The sequence below is a fragment of the Macrotis lagotis genome, chromosome 2, assembly GCF_037893015.1.
Source record: "Macrotis lagotis isolate mMagLag1 chromosome 2, bilby.v1.9.chrom.fasta, whole genome shotgun sequence".
Lineage (NCBI taxonomy): Eukaryota > Metazoa > Chordata > Mammalia > Peramelemorphia > Peramelidae > Macrotis > Macrotis lagotis.
The window spans coordinates 25,103,636-25,118,331 of NC_133659.1; the positions used below are offsets into that span (position 1 = coordinate 25,103,636).

The following is a 14,696-nucleotide window of genomic DNA, read 5'->3' on the forward strand; positions in this document are numbered from 1 at the left end:
CCAGGGGAGAGGTGCTAGAGGTATTTGTACCCCTGTATTACAGATGAAGAAACTGAGGCAGGGAGGTTTTTCTGTGGTCACACAGCATGAGAGGATTTGAAAATCTCTTTCCTGATCCTAAAATCAAGCATCCACTCCATTTCCTGTTTCTGGGTCTGTTTCCCCATCTGTAAAATGAGATGCAGTGGATAGAGACCCGAGTTCAAACCCAGCCATAGACATTTTGCTAGCTCGGTGGCCCTGGGCAAATCACTTCCCTTTTCTGGATTGGTCTCCTCATCCTCCAGTTGCTCTTTTTGATGCCTTTGAAGATGCCCACCCCTCACCCTGTGAGGCTGCTCACAGAGGATCAGGCCTGGCATTTCCCAGAGAGCAACCAGTAGCCTGGCTTCTAAGACTGGCATTATGCTCAGGATGCAGTAGGAGCTTAATGCATGTTTATCGACTACTGACACCGCCTCTCACGGCTGTAGATCTTCAACCAAAGCACTGTCCTTAAAACAACCCAGTGTGGGTGGAAGATGATACACAAATTATGATCCCCATTTTACAGATGGGGAAGCTGAGGTTCAAGAAAGTAAAGAGACCTACTCCAGGTCACACGGTCATAGGTTCATAGCTGGAGAGCCAGAAAGGGGTCTCAAAAACTAGAGTCCAGCCCCTCATTTTACAGATGGGGAAACCAAGACCCAACATGAAAAGACTTGGCCAAGCTATACAGCCAGGAGCAGGGCAGAGACTTGAGCCCAGGTTCTGCCAGTCCAGAGCCAGTGCCTTTCCATTCCACCATGCTGGGTCCTCTGGCACTGCAGGCCAGTGGTGCTTGGGCCCCTCTGCGGGGGTCTGGGCTGCCTTGGCTGGTTTCCACCCCAATCTCTTGGATCCTCTGGGCCTTGGGGTTCTCTCGGCTTGGGTCCTAGTCGCTCTCTGGAAATGACTGGACCAGAGTCGCACGGTCGGGCTCCGGTGGCCACCTTCTTCTGTCTTGGCGGCAGCTGTCCAGGGACGTGCGTTCTAGTCTGTGGGCCGTGGGCCCTGCCGGTCCAGAGGGCGAGGCCGGGCCCAGGGGACCCTGAGCTACAAACCGTAAACTCCGAAACAATGACTCGTCCTTAATGGCCCTGGGAGATGATGAATGTTTCTGGGTAACCCGAGCCCTGTATTATGACAGATGCTTGGCAGCCACGCTGTGTTTAAAAAGAGAATTAGAAATGCTTTTCTTTCCTAATTCTCCCCTCCTGCTGTTTTTAATATGAGCGACATTGTGGTTAGCAAGAACATGTCTTGGCCGGCTTTTGCCAGAACGTTAGTTTACATGGAAAACAGCTGCCAAGTGGCGGGATCCGTGGATGCACGCGGGAGCCATGAAGCAGTTCACTGGGCCCGGCTGGCGAGCTTGGACCCCGGCCTGGGCTATGGTGGGTAGTCCCGAGACCTCAGGAAGCCAGAGCCTGGGCTTGGGGGTGCAGCCCAAGGGACAGGGAGCTCCTCACCTCCTGGGACAGCTCACACTTCCTTTCTTCTGGAAACCTCCCAAAAAGTCACTTCATCACTGCCTTCCTGGGCTCAGTTTGAGGGATGCAAGAAGGTCAGCTTGAAGGGAGCCCTCTGACCTCTGACCCTCAGCCTTCCCAGGCTGTCAAGGACACTTTCCCAACTCCCCGTCTTTGCTCACCCCATTTCCTTCCGCCAGCAGTGTCCTCTATACCATCTCCCTGTCTCTGTCTTTCCTCCTGGAAACACCATCCTCAGCTTCACTATGTCTCTGAACTTTTTATTTTTATTTATTAAATATTTTTTTTTTTTTTTTGCAAAGTGGTCAGGATTAAGGGATTTGGATTTGCCCAAGGTCAAGTCACTCAGGCGGCGCCACCTGCCTCCCCACACTGAACACTGTCATTGTAGGCTTTCATGTTCTGTCACTTATCTGTGACTTGTGTCCCCACTGAGACCATAAGCTCTTCCACTGAAAAGGTTTTCCAGTAGTGCTCAGGAGTGGAACAGGCTACCCTGAGGGGTGGGGAGCTTCCCAACAGCAGGGACATCAGTGGGTAGAATGCTGGCTTTGGGGGCTTCTGCGCTGCACATACCATGATAAGGCTAGGCTTGAAAACCTGAGTTTGAATTCTACCTTGGACTCCCAGCTGTGAAGTATGTAACGGAGGCCAGATGCCTAAGGACGTTGGCAGGTGGATTTAGCAAGAGTTGAACCCAGGGTCCTCTGCGGTTCTTTCTATCCATGGTCTTTGATGAGCTCGGGTTCCTCACAAAACACCTTCATCTGTGCACAGCCAAAAGGTGGGGAATTTGAATCCTGTTTCTGCCACTTCCTACCTTTGGCCTCAGGCCCAGTCTCTGTGCCTCAGTTTCCCCATCTGTAAAATGCAGGATGTGGCCTGGAAGGCCTCTGGGAAACCCTACCACCACCAGGTCTTACGTGAAGGTTATAACCTCCCTCTTGCCCATCTCCTCAGCTGCACACGTGTCCCGAGGTCGAGTCAGACGTCCTGAATGAATGCTTGGGGATCCCCCAGGCCCACCCGTCCTCCCAGCATGCCCTGGATGGGAAGTGTGGAAGACCTGTGGGCCATGAGCTCCCAGGTAAGGTTTCGGTAGGGAGGGGTGGGTGGTCCAGAGGGAGGCTCTCCAAGATCCTGATTCCATCCAGAAATGGGGCAGAATCTGGCTGGAACTCAAAGAAGCATCTATTATGGACCTACTGTGTGCTAGATGCTGGGGTACAAAGGCAAAAAGGAGCCCTGCCTTCAGGGAGCTTAGGTTCTAGTCAAAGAGAGCCCTCTACACGGACTGTATGGGTTAATGTACAGGTGATATGAACAGTCATCTCAGGGGAGAGGCAAGGTCTGAGCTGAGCCTTGAAGCGGTGGCAGGGGGAAGGAAAGAGGGAGGACAGGCCAGGGTAGGGTCAGTCAGGGAGAGGGGCATAGGCCAAAGGAGCACGGTCAGTGTGGTCAGATTACAGCATTGGGGAGGGCTTGGAAGACCACCTTTTGGAATGGATCCTGGAAGCCACAGGGAGCCAGTGGAGGTCATTGAGCAGGAGCTGGTGCGGTCCGAAACCCGTGCTTTGAGAAAATCTCTTTGACTGAATGGAGGATGAACTGGAGTGAGGAGAGGCTTGAGGCTTGAGGCAAGGAAATTCATTAAACCAGAAATGAGGGGTGAGGGGCTGCACCAGGGCAGGGGCGGTGCCACAGGACAGAACAGGGCACCGGGATGTTATGATGGGGTCAGAGAGAATGAGGAGTCCAGGGTGACTCCTAAGACTGGGGGATGAAGTTAGGAGGTGGGAAGGGCCCAGGGGAAAGATAACGAGCTCCGTTTTATACAAAGATTGGGGGTGGTAAGACTGGAGGTGGGGGTGAGATCAGGGCTGGATCTGTGGGGCTCAGAATCATTTCTATGGAGGCAAGCCTAGATCCCAGGGGAACTGAGGGAGTCACCAGGGGCACCGTGAAGGGCTTCCAGGGGTTAGAAGGGGTGAGCTGGAGGAGGATCCTGCAGAGGAGCTGTCAGATAAGTGGGGCTGGACCAGAGGTGAGAGAGCCCAGAATGGCTGGAAGAGGGGGCTCCATGAGGTCAAGACTGCTGAGGACCACTGGGTTGAGGTCATGGGTAGCTTTCCTCCAGTCTGCCTTTCTGAGTTAATGCTCAAAGACCGCTCCAGCCCAGCCAGGGAGAACATCTCTGATGAGCACCCATTCTCCACCTCCTCCCTTCTGTGACCTAGGCCCCCTCCAAGGAGCTTCAGAGAATGCAGGGGAAGGGGCCCACACCCAGCCCTGCCCCCTCTGAGATCTTGGGCACATCATTTCTTCTCTTGGGATGGTCCTCAACGGTCAAGTGACAGCTATGGAGAGTAGAACTAGGTGGTCCTTGCATGTCTTACAGTCTTTGCTCTAGGTTCTAACATTTTCTTGTTCTCAAGGCCCTCCAAGCTCTGCCAGCCCTGGCATTCCATGTTCTGAGGCCCCTCCCAGCTGACACCCCCTGTTCTCGGCCCCCTGCCACCCCTACCATCCCCTGTTCTCAGGCCCTCCCAACTCTTGAGCCTGTCCCAACCCTCTGTGGGTCACACTCCTTTCCCCCGCTGACGTCTCTGCCCACTCCAGCGGCTCCCAGGCTCCCGCCAATAGCAAAGCCGGTGAAAACGGGGCTTGTGTTTCAGAACCCATCGGTGGCCCGCGTTCCCCAGTGGCCCGCATGGGAAGTGATACTAGATAATGGCCTTTTTATTCCAGTTGAAAACCCTCATTTGGGGGGTTGTTTTGTTGCTTTTTCAAAGAAGCCACAAGAACCGTATGTGGAGCCTCGGCCCCTGGGGATTTCTCGGATTACTCCAAACTTTTTTTTTTGTTTTAACTTTATTTTTTCTCCCTCAAAGTTGGAGCAGCATCAGGTTTTAAAATATGTTAGGGCTAGAAGCCAATCCTCTGGAGAAGCAGAACCCGTCATCCAGGAAGTCTGGCTGCAGAGCAGGATTCGACTCCGGGCCAGGGAAGAGGCCTCCATGTGTCAGAGCTTAGAGTCCACACTTCCCTTGCCCTCCAACTCCCTCTCCCTCATGGGATAAGGGGGAAACTGAGTCACGGGGGAGAAGGAGCTGGTCAGAGACCCTGGCCTAGAAGAGGGAGCTTGAACGGGGAACTTGAGGTTCCTGGCTGCTATAGTGTGAGGTTGTGGCTACAAAACCAGGACCCTCCTCAGATCCAGTCCAGTCCCTTCCTCCTCCAGATAAGAAAGCCTGGCATAAGAGAGGACAGGGATTTGCCCAGGGTCACTGGTCAGCTTGGTGCCCTAGCCTTGGTATTGGTTATGTGACCCTGGACAAATACTTTGGAATCTGAGCCTCAGTTTCCTTCCCTGTAAAAAGGGGGTGATCAATAGCCCAAGATTGTTATCATGATCGCATTAGATAACTCAGTCAAGCCCTCGTAAACCCTAGAGGTCACGGTTTATCATTGCACCTGATGATGTGGTCCCCCAAGGTGCTGGGGGGAGGGACTTGGAGTTACTGTTGCCCCCATTGCTCCCCAACCCTCTCCTCTCCAGCCAGGTAGAACGTCAAGGGAGGGGGTGAAAGGAAGGGATAGGGAGGCAGAGGAGAATGGGAGAGAGGGAAAGAGGGGAGAGAGAAGTGGAAGATAGAGACAGGAAGGAAAGAGAAAAAATGCAGCCAGAGAAATAAAGGGAGAAGGGTGAGAAGGGGAAGGAGAAAGAGACGGGGAGACAGAAGGGGAAGAGAGAAACCGGAAAGAAAGAAAAATGGAGGCAGAGAAAGGAGGAAGAGGGGGGAGAGGGAAGAAGACAGGGAGACAAGTAGAGGAGAGAGGGGAAAGAAAGAAAGATGGAGACAGAAAGGGAGAGGGGTAAAAGGGAAGGAGAAAGAGATGGGGAAACGAGAGGAAAGGGAAAAGAGATGGAGACAGAAAGGGAGGGAAGAGAGAGGGGAAGTGAAAGGGAGACAAGTAGAGAAACAGGAAAGAAAGGAAAAACACAGAGGAAGAAGGGGAGAGGGAAGGAGAAAGAAAGAGACAGAGAGAAAGGGAGGGGGAGAAGGAGAATGAGGCAGAGGAAAGAAAGAGATGAAGAAAGAAAGAAGGGAAAAGGGAGAGAGGAGGAAGGACAAAGATACAGAGAGAGGAGGGAAGAGACAAGGTGAGGGGAGAGGGGGAGGAAGGGAGAAAGTCCATTATATCCGGCTTAGTCCTAACTCGCTGTGGAACTCTGACCCTCAGGCTCCTTCTCCAGAAAACAGACGAGGGGATCCGCAGCTCGGGTCATCGGGGTGGAGGTCTCCATTGACGTGTGGAGGCAGGGATGGGGCGGGGTGTGAGAGGGGACCAGCCAGTCTCTCCCCCTCCCAGTCCAGGACCATACACTATTAAGTCTGTCTGGAGCGGCCCGGGCTTCTCCCTGGGCTTACAGAAAGATGGCAGGAGGGATCTGGGTTCCAGTGTCAGTTCTGATAGTCATTAGAAGTGGGATGACCCTGGGCAAGTCACTTTCTCTGAGCCTGGGTAGCCCTGTCACCTCCTTACAGACTGTCGGTCAGAAAAGTTCTTTTCAGCACAACTTCAAGCATCAGAAAAGCAACTTGTTGGGAGTCCTCTCACGCAGGCCCCTTTTCTGCAGATGGGGAAGCTGAGGCCCAGAGAGAGGGTCATCCAGCAAGCTCCGGGCAGAGCAGGCCTTTGCTTCTCACTTGGGTTTTTGGGCTCTCCAGCCCTCCCCCTCTGCAGCAGAGCAGCCCTGTTTGGGGAACAGATGTTTGGGCCAAAGGTTAAACAATTGTGAATTGTGATTGATGACATGTATTTACACAGTGAAGTGGTTCATGGAGGAAGGGGTCTGGGATGCTCCGGTCCCACGGGGGCCGGAGAGGGGCTGGCAAACCCAAGAGGAAGAGCTCTGGCCAGAGGCCTGGCCAGGTGTGGGGGGTGAGCAATAGTGGGGGGGGGTCGGAGCCAAAGCAAAGCTCCCCAGCCAGTGGGGGAACAACAAGGGTGCCTAGGTAGTGAGGCCCCCAACCCTGTGATTCAGATCCAGGTTTCTCCCAGCTCATTCACCCAACCGCTTTGTATCAGTCCACATAGTCGGCACCCTACACACTCTTTGGGTGCTCACCAGACCGGCCAGTTTGAGACTTCTTACTCATAATGGTCCAAATCTCCCCCACCCCATACCTTTGCCTAGGCTGTTCCTTCCACCAGGAATGCCCTCCCTCCTCACTCCTGCCTCCTGGAATCTTTAGTTTCCTTCAAGACTCAGTCTTGCCGGATCCCCCGCCTTCTGCAGTTGTTAGGGACCTTGACTTCTCTGCCCTTCACTTAGCCGTGGGTGCGGGCCGACTCCCCAGGAGTGTGTCAGCTCCTTCGGGACGGGGCTGCGTCTTCTTTAAGTCTTGGTGGCCCTCGCACCCCACACAGTAGGTGTGTAGAACCCAGTAGGTGCTTGCCAGAGGCTTGCATGTGGACAGGGCTCCGAGGCCTGTGAAACTTTGAGGCAGAACACCCTCAGTCTTGAGCTGGTAAAGAGAAGCAGGAGGGGAATTCAATCCTGGGAGGGTGAGGTCTCAGCCCACCCAGTCTGGGAGGTGATGGCAAGGGCAGGGCCTCCAGCCTCATCTCCCAAGAGAGCTGAGGTCCCTTTTATCCCAGGGACCAGCTCAAGGATGATAGAATCAAAGGCCTTTGAAACTCATCTGATCTCTCATTTTACTGTTGAAGAAACTGAGGCCGAGGGACAGGAATGGATCTATCACCAAGTATTTATTAAGCTTCTATTAGGAGTCGGTCCTTTCATGCAACTCCGCAGATACAAAGACTGAAACACCCTCTCCCCCCCAAAAAGAAGGAACTTTGAGGTTTTCTAACTGTAGAATCAGCTCCTTCCACTGGGCTGTTCCCCTCCCCTCTCCCCAAGGGCCATGTCTGAGGGCCTAACGCACTCTCACAGGGCCCCAGTGCGTGCTGCCCCCCTTCCCAGCTTTCACTGTAATTAATTAAAGTTAATTAAAAGGGAACTATCCATGAATTCTCAACAAAAAAAGCACCTCCCTCCTAATAGATATGGGGGTGGGTGGGGAATTCAGAAGCATAGGCTCCAGAGAGAGCATCAAATCTAGTGCTCTGACGCAGGTAGAAATCCCCTCTCCAGTTTTGGTGATGTAGGAGGATCGGTCGAGTGTGATTTGAATACCATCTAAGACAGGAAACTCACTATCTCCAAGGTAGGAAGTTCTTTCCATGGAACTGAAATCTGTCTCCTCCTAAGTCCACTAATTTGCTCTGCTTCTTTCCTCTGACATGGACCCTATCGGTTGGATAGGGGAGAGAGCTGGAGGACTTGGTTTCCTGGCCTGTCTCTGGTACTTGTATATGACCTTTTTCTCCATGGACAAAGCTGGCAGGGGTGGCAGAATCAGAAGCAGTGCCAGGGGAATTACAACTTCAGTTCGGATTTGAGGCTGTTGAAGCTGCCCCAAGGGGGCTGGGCTGGCCAGAGAGGTGGCCTCCTCCTCCCTCTGGACTTCTTCGAGGCCAAGGCTGGACAGTCACTGTTGGAGGTCAAGAGGGTAGAGGCTTGTTTGGGACACAAGTCCAAAGTCCCCTCTCCGTTCTAATGCTTACTGTGCATTTATTCTGTGTTCTTTTGTACATGAGAATGTGATTCCCCTAGAGAAATAGAAGCAACTTGAGAACAGGAGTCGTTCAGTCATGCATTTCTCCAGAGCTCAGCACAATGCTGACACAGAGTAGGAGCTTAATAAATGCTCATTGGTTGACTTTGGAATCCAATACTTAGGACAAAATAGAAGCTTAATAATGCATTTTACTTGATTACCCTGTAAGTCGGAAATTCTGATCTCATGTCTCTGGGAGGACATTTCTCTGAGGACCTCAGTTTCCTCTTCTGGTCTAGATGACTTAAGAAGGCAGATGGCTTTATCCCAGGATCCTCGGGCATCCTGTCGGACCCTTCCTACATATTCTCCAGCTGGCCGATGGACTGGCAAGCCCATGCCCCTAGCCCTGAGCCAGTCCTCCCCTCAGCTGTTCCTAGCCAGGAGAGAGGAGCATAGGGCCCATCCTTGTCTGGTCCTGCACACTGCACCTCCCCTTGTAGAGCCCGGACCATGCTAGCATTTTGGCCCAATTCTAGGCCAAGAAGGGCCTCTCAGGGGAGGATGTCTGGGGTTGATGGGGATGCGGGAGGGAGGGCTTGTTACCAGTTGCCGGGTGTCACTTCAGCGCTTCGCATCCCTACAGGTCTGTTCCCTGGCTCCAGTGCCTCTCAGAATGGACTGACTTCTGGGATCCTGCCCCCCCCTCAGGATGGCCCTTCCAGGCACCACCCACTGGACTCATCAGCCATGGCCAGCTCCCAACACCACTTGTCCCCTCTGCCCGCAGCAGATAGCACCAGGGAAGGGTAGGTGACCCCTCCACCAACATGTGGGTGTGGACTCGGGTTGGAGAGAGGGTTACATGGGGAAATAGCCACCCCAAGCAAAAAAAGCATGCTAATGATTGGTGTTGCTTTATAGGTTATTTGCTAGAGGTTTCTGAGATTCTTTCTGTCTGTCTGTGTCCATCTGTCTGTCTGTGTGTGTGTGTGTGTGTAACTGGAAATTGAGCAAGGGGGGAAGAGTAGGGAAACAATATTCTTCCATCAGGACCAAGGTGGGAAATGAGGTTTGGTGAAGCAGAACAGATTGTATGTTCAGAAATAACAGCTGGAAGGGCCTTGGCACAATGCGTGTCAGAGCTGGGAGGGGTCTTCCATAGGTCACCACAGTGACTTATCTCAGCAAACCCCCACTCATTCTAAAAAAAGGGGAAACTGAAGCCCACCTGGCCTGGCTCACACAGAGATAGGAGCCCACAGCAGAACAGAGGCTAGCACCCAGGCCTTTCCGCTCCAGAAGGAAGAAGGGAACTAGTCTTGCCTTCCTGTGACTGGAAGCCTCAGGGCCAAGGAACCCCCAGCCCCCAGAGCCCCAGAAGCTCCCAGGTGGCCTCCCTCAACGCTCAGTGTGCTAAGAGTTATTTATTTGGTGGACAAATTGCTGATCTGCACACTCCATAAAGCCTCCTCTCCCACCGTCTCCCGCGCCCCGGCCGCCCTTCACTGGACCCACTGGTTGGTTGTGCCACCGGCAGTCCTTGATCCCCAGAATGTCACTGTGACCCATTGGAGAGCCTTAAACACCAAGTAATTGGAGGCAAACCCAGGCGTCCAGAGATGGCCGGCATTCTGCCGGCACAAATATGCTTCCCATTACAGCCAGCTAATTGGAGCTAAGTATTTCATGTTCTAATTGGAGGACCCTTAAGAAAATGAGTTTTCTTTGCAAATAAACAGAATTGGATTGTTCTGCTGCCCCACCCTCTTCACCCTCTGCCCCTTTGGAGGCCTCAGCAGTGATCTGGGAGGGCTCATCCCGGGCTAAAATTAGGAAATTAAGCAATCAGAGGGAGGCTTGCTAAGAGCAAATAGTACCTTTCAAAGCTATCCCCCTCATTTTATAGGAGAGGAAACTGAGACTCAGAGAGAGAGAGAAAGGGACTCACCGAAGTTTTTGTAGCTAATAGATAACAAAAATGAAACTTGAAACCCAGGGTCCTTTCCGTGATTTGAAGTGCGTCTAGTGTAATCTCTACCTCTGCTGAAACATGTTGAAACTCTATATACTCTTCAATCAGCGCCCATCCAATTTGTTTTTATTCTTCCATTGACAGGGAACTCACTACCTTGTGTTCCATCATTAGGAAATTCCCCCTCCCGTCCAACCGAATTCAACCTGTAACCCTAACTTCTACCCAGGAGGCCTAGATCTGCCTCTAAGGCCAAAAAAAGAATGATTCTTACCCTTCTTCTAGGATACAGCCCTTCAAATACTCAAAGATATTCCCCCTAAATCTTATCTTCTAAATTCAGCAGACATTTATTAAGCCCCCTCCAGGTCCCAGTGACTATGCTGGATGTTATAGTGGCAGAGACTAAAACAACAATCTTGCCCTCAAGAAGTTTACATTGTAATTGGAGAATTCAGAATGCGTACAGAGAAGCAAATATAAAATACAAAGGACATAAATACATATAAAAAATATATAAAATAAACATGCAAATAGTGAAATACATAAATGTATGAAATATATCTGAAATATATATGACATAAATACACATAATTATATGAAATATAAAAAAATGGTGGTGGGGGAAACTGAGTCAGGGAGAACACTCTCCCAGCCATTGCATTGGTTCAGGTATGAGGAGAAAAGTACCCTGGGCAAGGGTCGGGACTGTTATGAGTAGAGACTTGGACAGGATGACCTCTGAAGTCCTTAATGACTCACACTGACCTCTTCTTTTTGGGATTTAGACCACCCCCTTTTTTTTAACCAATAGAAAGTTTTATTGATTTTTCAACTAAGTCATCAAGGAGATTGGAAGTAGAAGGTGCATGGACGAAACCATAAGTTATTGCAATATGAAGATAATAAAGAAATTGGGATTTAGTAAAAGGGGTGTCCATATATATTGATTTGCCACAGTTTATCAGACATTTTAAAGTCATGGATAGTGTTGGTAATTTTGTGAAGTTACCAGTAGGTTGGGCTGGAAAAATTCATCCGCAAATTTCCCCTTATAATTTCATCCACAAATTTCCCCTTATAATTTTTTTCTTTTTAATGACTCCCTTGGAGTTTGTTTCCAATAACAAAATCGCTTGAGTCAAAAAAGGTATGTTTCATCATAGGAATTTTATTGTGTACTGTCTGATTACTTTTCAAAATATTGTTCTAATTTGCAATAACGTCAGCAATGTATAAGTGCACATATTTTTCCAAAAGATGAGGCATTGTAATTTTTTCCCTTATTTTTGCCAGTTGAATGAGTGTGAAGTAGTGCCATAGAGTTCATTTCATTTGTATTCATTTGGATATTAGTGAGAGCAAACGTGGAATATATGTGATTAGGTACAATTTCTATTTTCTTTTCTGCTCCCATACTTGAAACATTTCACAATTTCAGGTCTCTGAGTTGGTTATTTAGATTTAAATTCAATTAATTAATTCAATAATATTAAATTCTGCTATTTGAAAGGAACTGCCCTAAGCACTGAAAATACAAAGCCCCAAATGAAACAACAACTAATCCTTGAGATTATTTCTAATGATGGGGGCAGGGAGACATAGAGAATGTACATAGGAAAATAAAGATGAGGTTTGGGTAGATGGGGAGAATGCTAACAGGTGGGAAGATCCAGGCAAGCTTCCCAAAGAAGGAGACATCTGAGCAGAGGCAGGACGGAAGATAAGAATTCTAAGAGAAAAAGTTGGCAAGAGAAAAGGCATTGCAAACATGAGGGATGATTTTTATAAATGGTGAGGGGGGAAGGGGGGAATTGTGGTAGTTTTGGCTGAAATTGAGAGTATTGTGAAAGAGGGTTGGAAAGATAAACCAGAAGGGCTTTCAAAGCCAGTCTGAGGAATTTGTCTTATCTTAAGGATCTAGAGGGAGACACCAAAAACGTTTGAACAAAAGGGTATGGAGCCAGAAATGTAAAGCTATAAATATTTAAGTATGACAGTTCATTTTAGTGATTTGTTTATAGCAATAGAATCAGCAAGGTCAAAGGATATGATCATTTTCAGCATCCATTGTGTCCTCGCCATTCTCTAAAAAAATTGAACTCATTTGCAATACTACCTGCAGTGTATGTGTGGACCTATTCTTTCACCAGAACAAGTTTTCTTTCTTTGATTTTATTTATTTTCACCAATTAAAAAGTTGTGATGTAGAGCCTTAGATTCATTTTAACTTGAATTCCTTTGATTATTAGACATTTTTCGAAGTCATTATTTCCAGGTTCATTTGGGGAACCCTTTCTTGGGTTGTTTGTCCATTCAACCATTTGTCTTTTGGAGACCTGTAGCTGCCCTTTTAGATTAGTATCAATTCCTTGTAAATCCCTCCTGGATCAAATCACAGATTTGATCTCTTAGGTCATCTAATCCAATCTGACCCATGTGTCCAACATCTTTCTTAGTGATATTGGGAATGCATTATCATTACTCTGTGCAAGTTCAGCAGTGATGGGAGATAAAGCTGAAAAAGGAGGGTGGAGACAGGCCAAGGCTAGCCCAACCCCTCCTCGGGAAAGAAAAACTACCTTGGGCTGTAACCCGCTCTGTAAGGGCTCCTCAAATGACCCATCCCTCAAGACACTTCACAAACATCATCCTGGTAAAAGATAAATAAACACCGGCTCCCTAGCCTGCCTTCTTGTCGGGCCTGTGGACACAGCTCCGCCTCATCCATCACCTGTCTTTGCATTCCTGGGTAAGTACACGTAAAGAATTTTCACGCCTGTGAGCCCGTGATGACAAGACAGATCCCTCACCTCTTTGGCCCCCAAATGCTTCCCACCCAAACCACCTCATGATGCCTATGTAAATGTGAATTATGGAGCCACCAAAGCAGCTGAGACACTGGCACCTCCCCCAGACTTGGGGACAAAAAAGACTACTCATGTTGGACACGAAAGTCCCTTTTTTAGGTGGGGGGAGGGAGAAGGACTCATATTCTGGCCCCTCTTGCCAAAGTCAATGTCCAGCCTAGCATTCGCTGCTCCCAAGAGGGTTTCTTAAGACATTTAAATAGTTTGACAGAATTATCTAATTTACTCACAGATGGTCTAAGAGGATCTGACTTCATTACTAACTCTATTTATACTGGCTCTCGAGCATAGGTTATGGTGTGGTTTGGTTGTATGTATATTAGATTTGTTTTTAGAGAGGTCTGAAGGCAGAATCCTCCATGTGCCAGAACAAGTCATTTTATATTAATTTATATGTGTTTTCTTGAAAGCCAAAATGTTTAACTTAGCCATGGTTGGGCCAATTGAGAATGGGCCTCCTCTAGTAGACTTGCTCCCTTTTGGTTCAGTATTTCATTTTTAAGACTTCAGGTAGCTCCGTGTTCTTTCAACACACGTTATGGCGTCTGCTGTGAATAACGACAGGTTCTGTTTAATGGCAGCCGCTTGTGAAGACAGTAAATTTTAATCTCTAGCAGTCTGGGGATGAGAAAACAAACTCTGGCTGCTGGGGACTTGGGGGGAAGCTCTTTCCCCCTTAGGGGTTAACTCCATCAGACCACCAACCCCTAGGGTTTGTAGAAGATATCGTGGGCACGAATTCATCAGTATTTCAAGACTTGTCATCATGAGTCCGCACCATTGCATGGGTGAGAAAGTTCAGTGATGTGCTCAGAAGTCACTATGGAAGTCACTGGATGGCAGAGAACCCGATAGACGGAGGACGTCAGTCCCCAAGGCAACTCAATCTCGAGGGCTCTGAACTCTCCAAAAGAGGAGAGGATTTTTCCCTGAACAACTGACAGAATATTAGTAACTACCAATCACAACAGCCTCCTAGCTGGCCTCCCTGCCTCCACTCCCTCTTCAACTCGGCTGCAAAAGAGATCTTCCTGAAAGAAGCCCCAGTGACTCATTGGGTCTCTGGCATTTGTTGCACTTTCCAGTCCTTTTAAACATGATTCCCTCTCATTCCCTTTTTTCTTTATATAATGTGGCTTGTTTTTTCTTTTTGCTGTTCCTTACATCTCCCATCTCCATACCTTTGCACTGGCTCATGTCTAGCATGTCTTCCTTCCTTATTTCCTCCTCCTGCAGTCCTTGGTTTTCTTCAAGGCTAAACTCAAGAATCACCTTGTTACATGACGCTTTTCTTGATCCCTATTGACTTCATGTCCCTCTTCCCTAGATGACTTCTCTTCTTTCTGTGAGGACCAGGATAAGCATGACAAAGTGAGGATGAGTTTGATCTGAGCTGCTAGTGGGAACACCCCCATGAATGAGATTGTGGGGCTCCAGAAGTCTCATCTTATTCCATCCATTCAGGAAATGGCAAAACCAGTTCAATTCAGTGCCGCTTTATCCAACATCTCCCATTTGCATGACTCTGGGAGTGACACAAGGATGAATAAGGTCCTAAAGAAAGGAAGCATGACGTTCACTCTCCCAACCCTCATTTCTTTAGGTGACCACTAACTTCTCCCCCTCAGGACTCTAGGGGTAGTCCTGAGGAACTGGAGATTCCACTACTATAGTCTATGAGCCCCCATCTGGTGTGCCACTCAAT

General features: G+C 49.1%; 1 protein-coding gene across 1 annotated transcript in view; it reads left to right on the forward strand.

Annotated features, from left to right (window-relative positions):
* Positions 1-14,696, forward strand: part of GLIS1 (GLIS family zinc finger 1) — a 266,997-nt gene that overhangs the window by 239,077 nt on the left and 13,224 nt on the right. The window contains exons 6-7 of the mRNA XM_074221388.1: positions 2,475-2,601; positions 8,793-8,955. Of these exons, the coding sequence (XP_074077489.1) occupies positions 2,475-2,601; positions 8,793-8,955 (290 nt within the window). The remainder of the gene's footprint in view (positions 1-2,474; positions 2,602-8,792; positions 8,956-14,696) is intronic.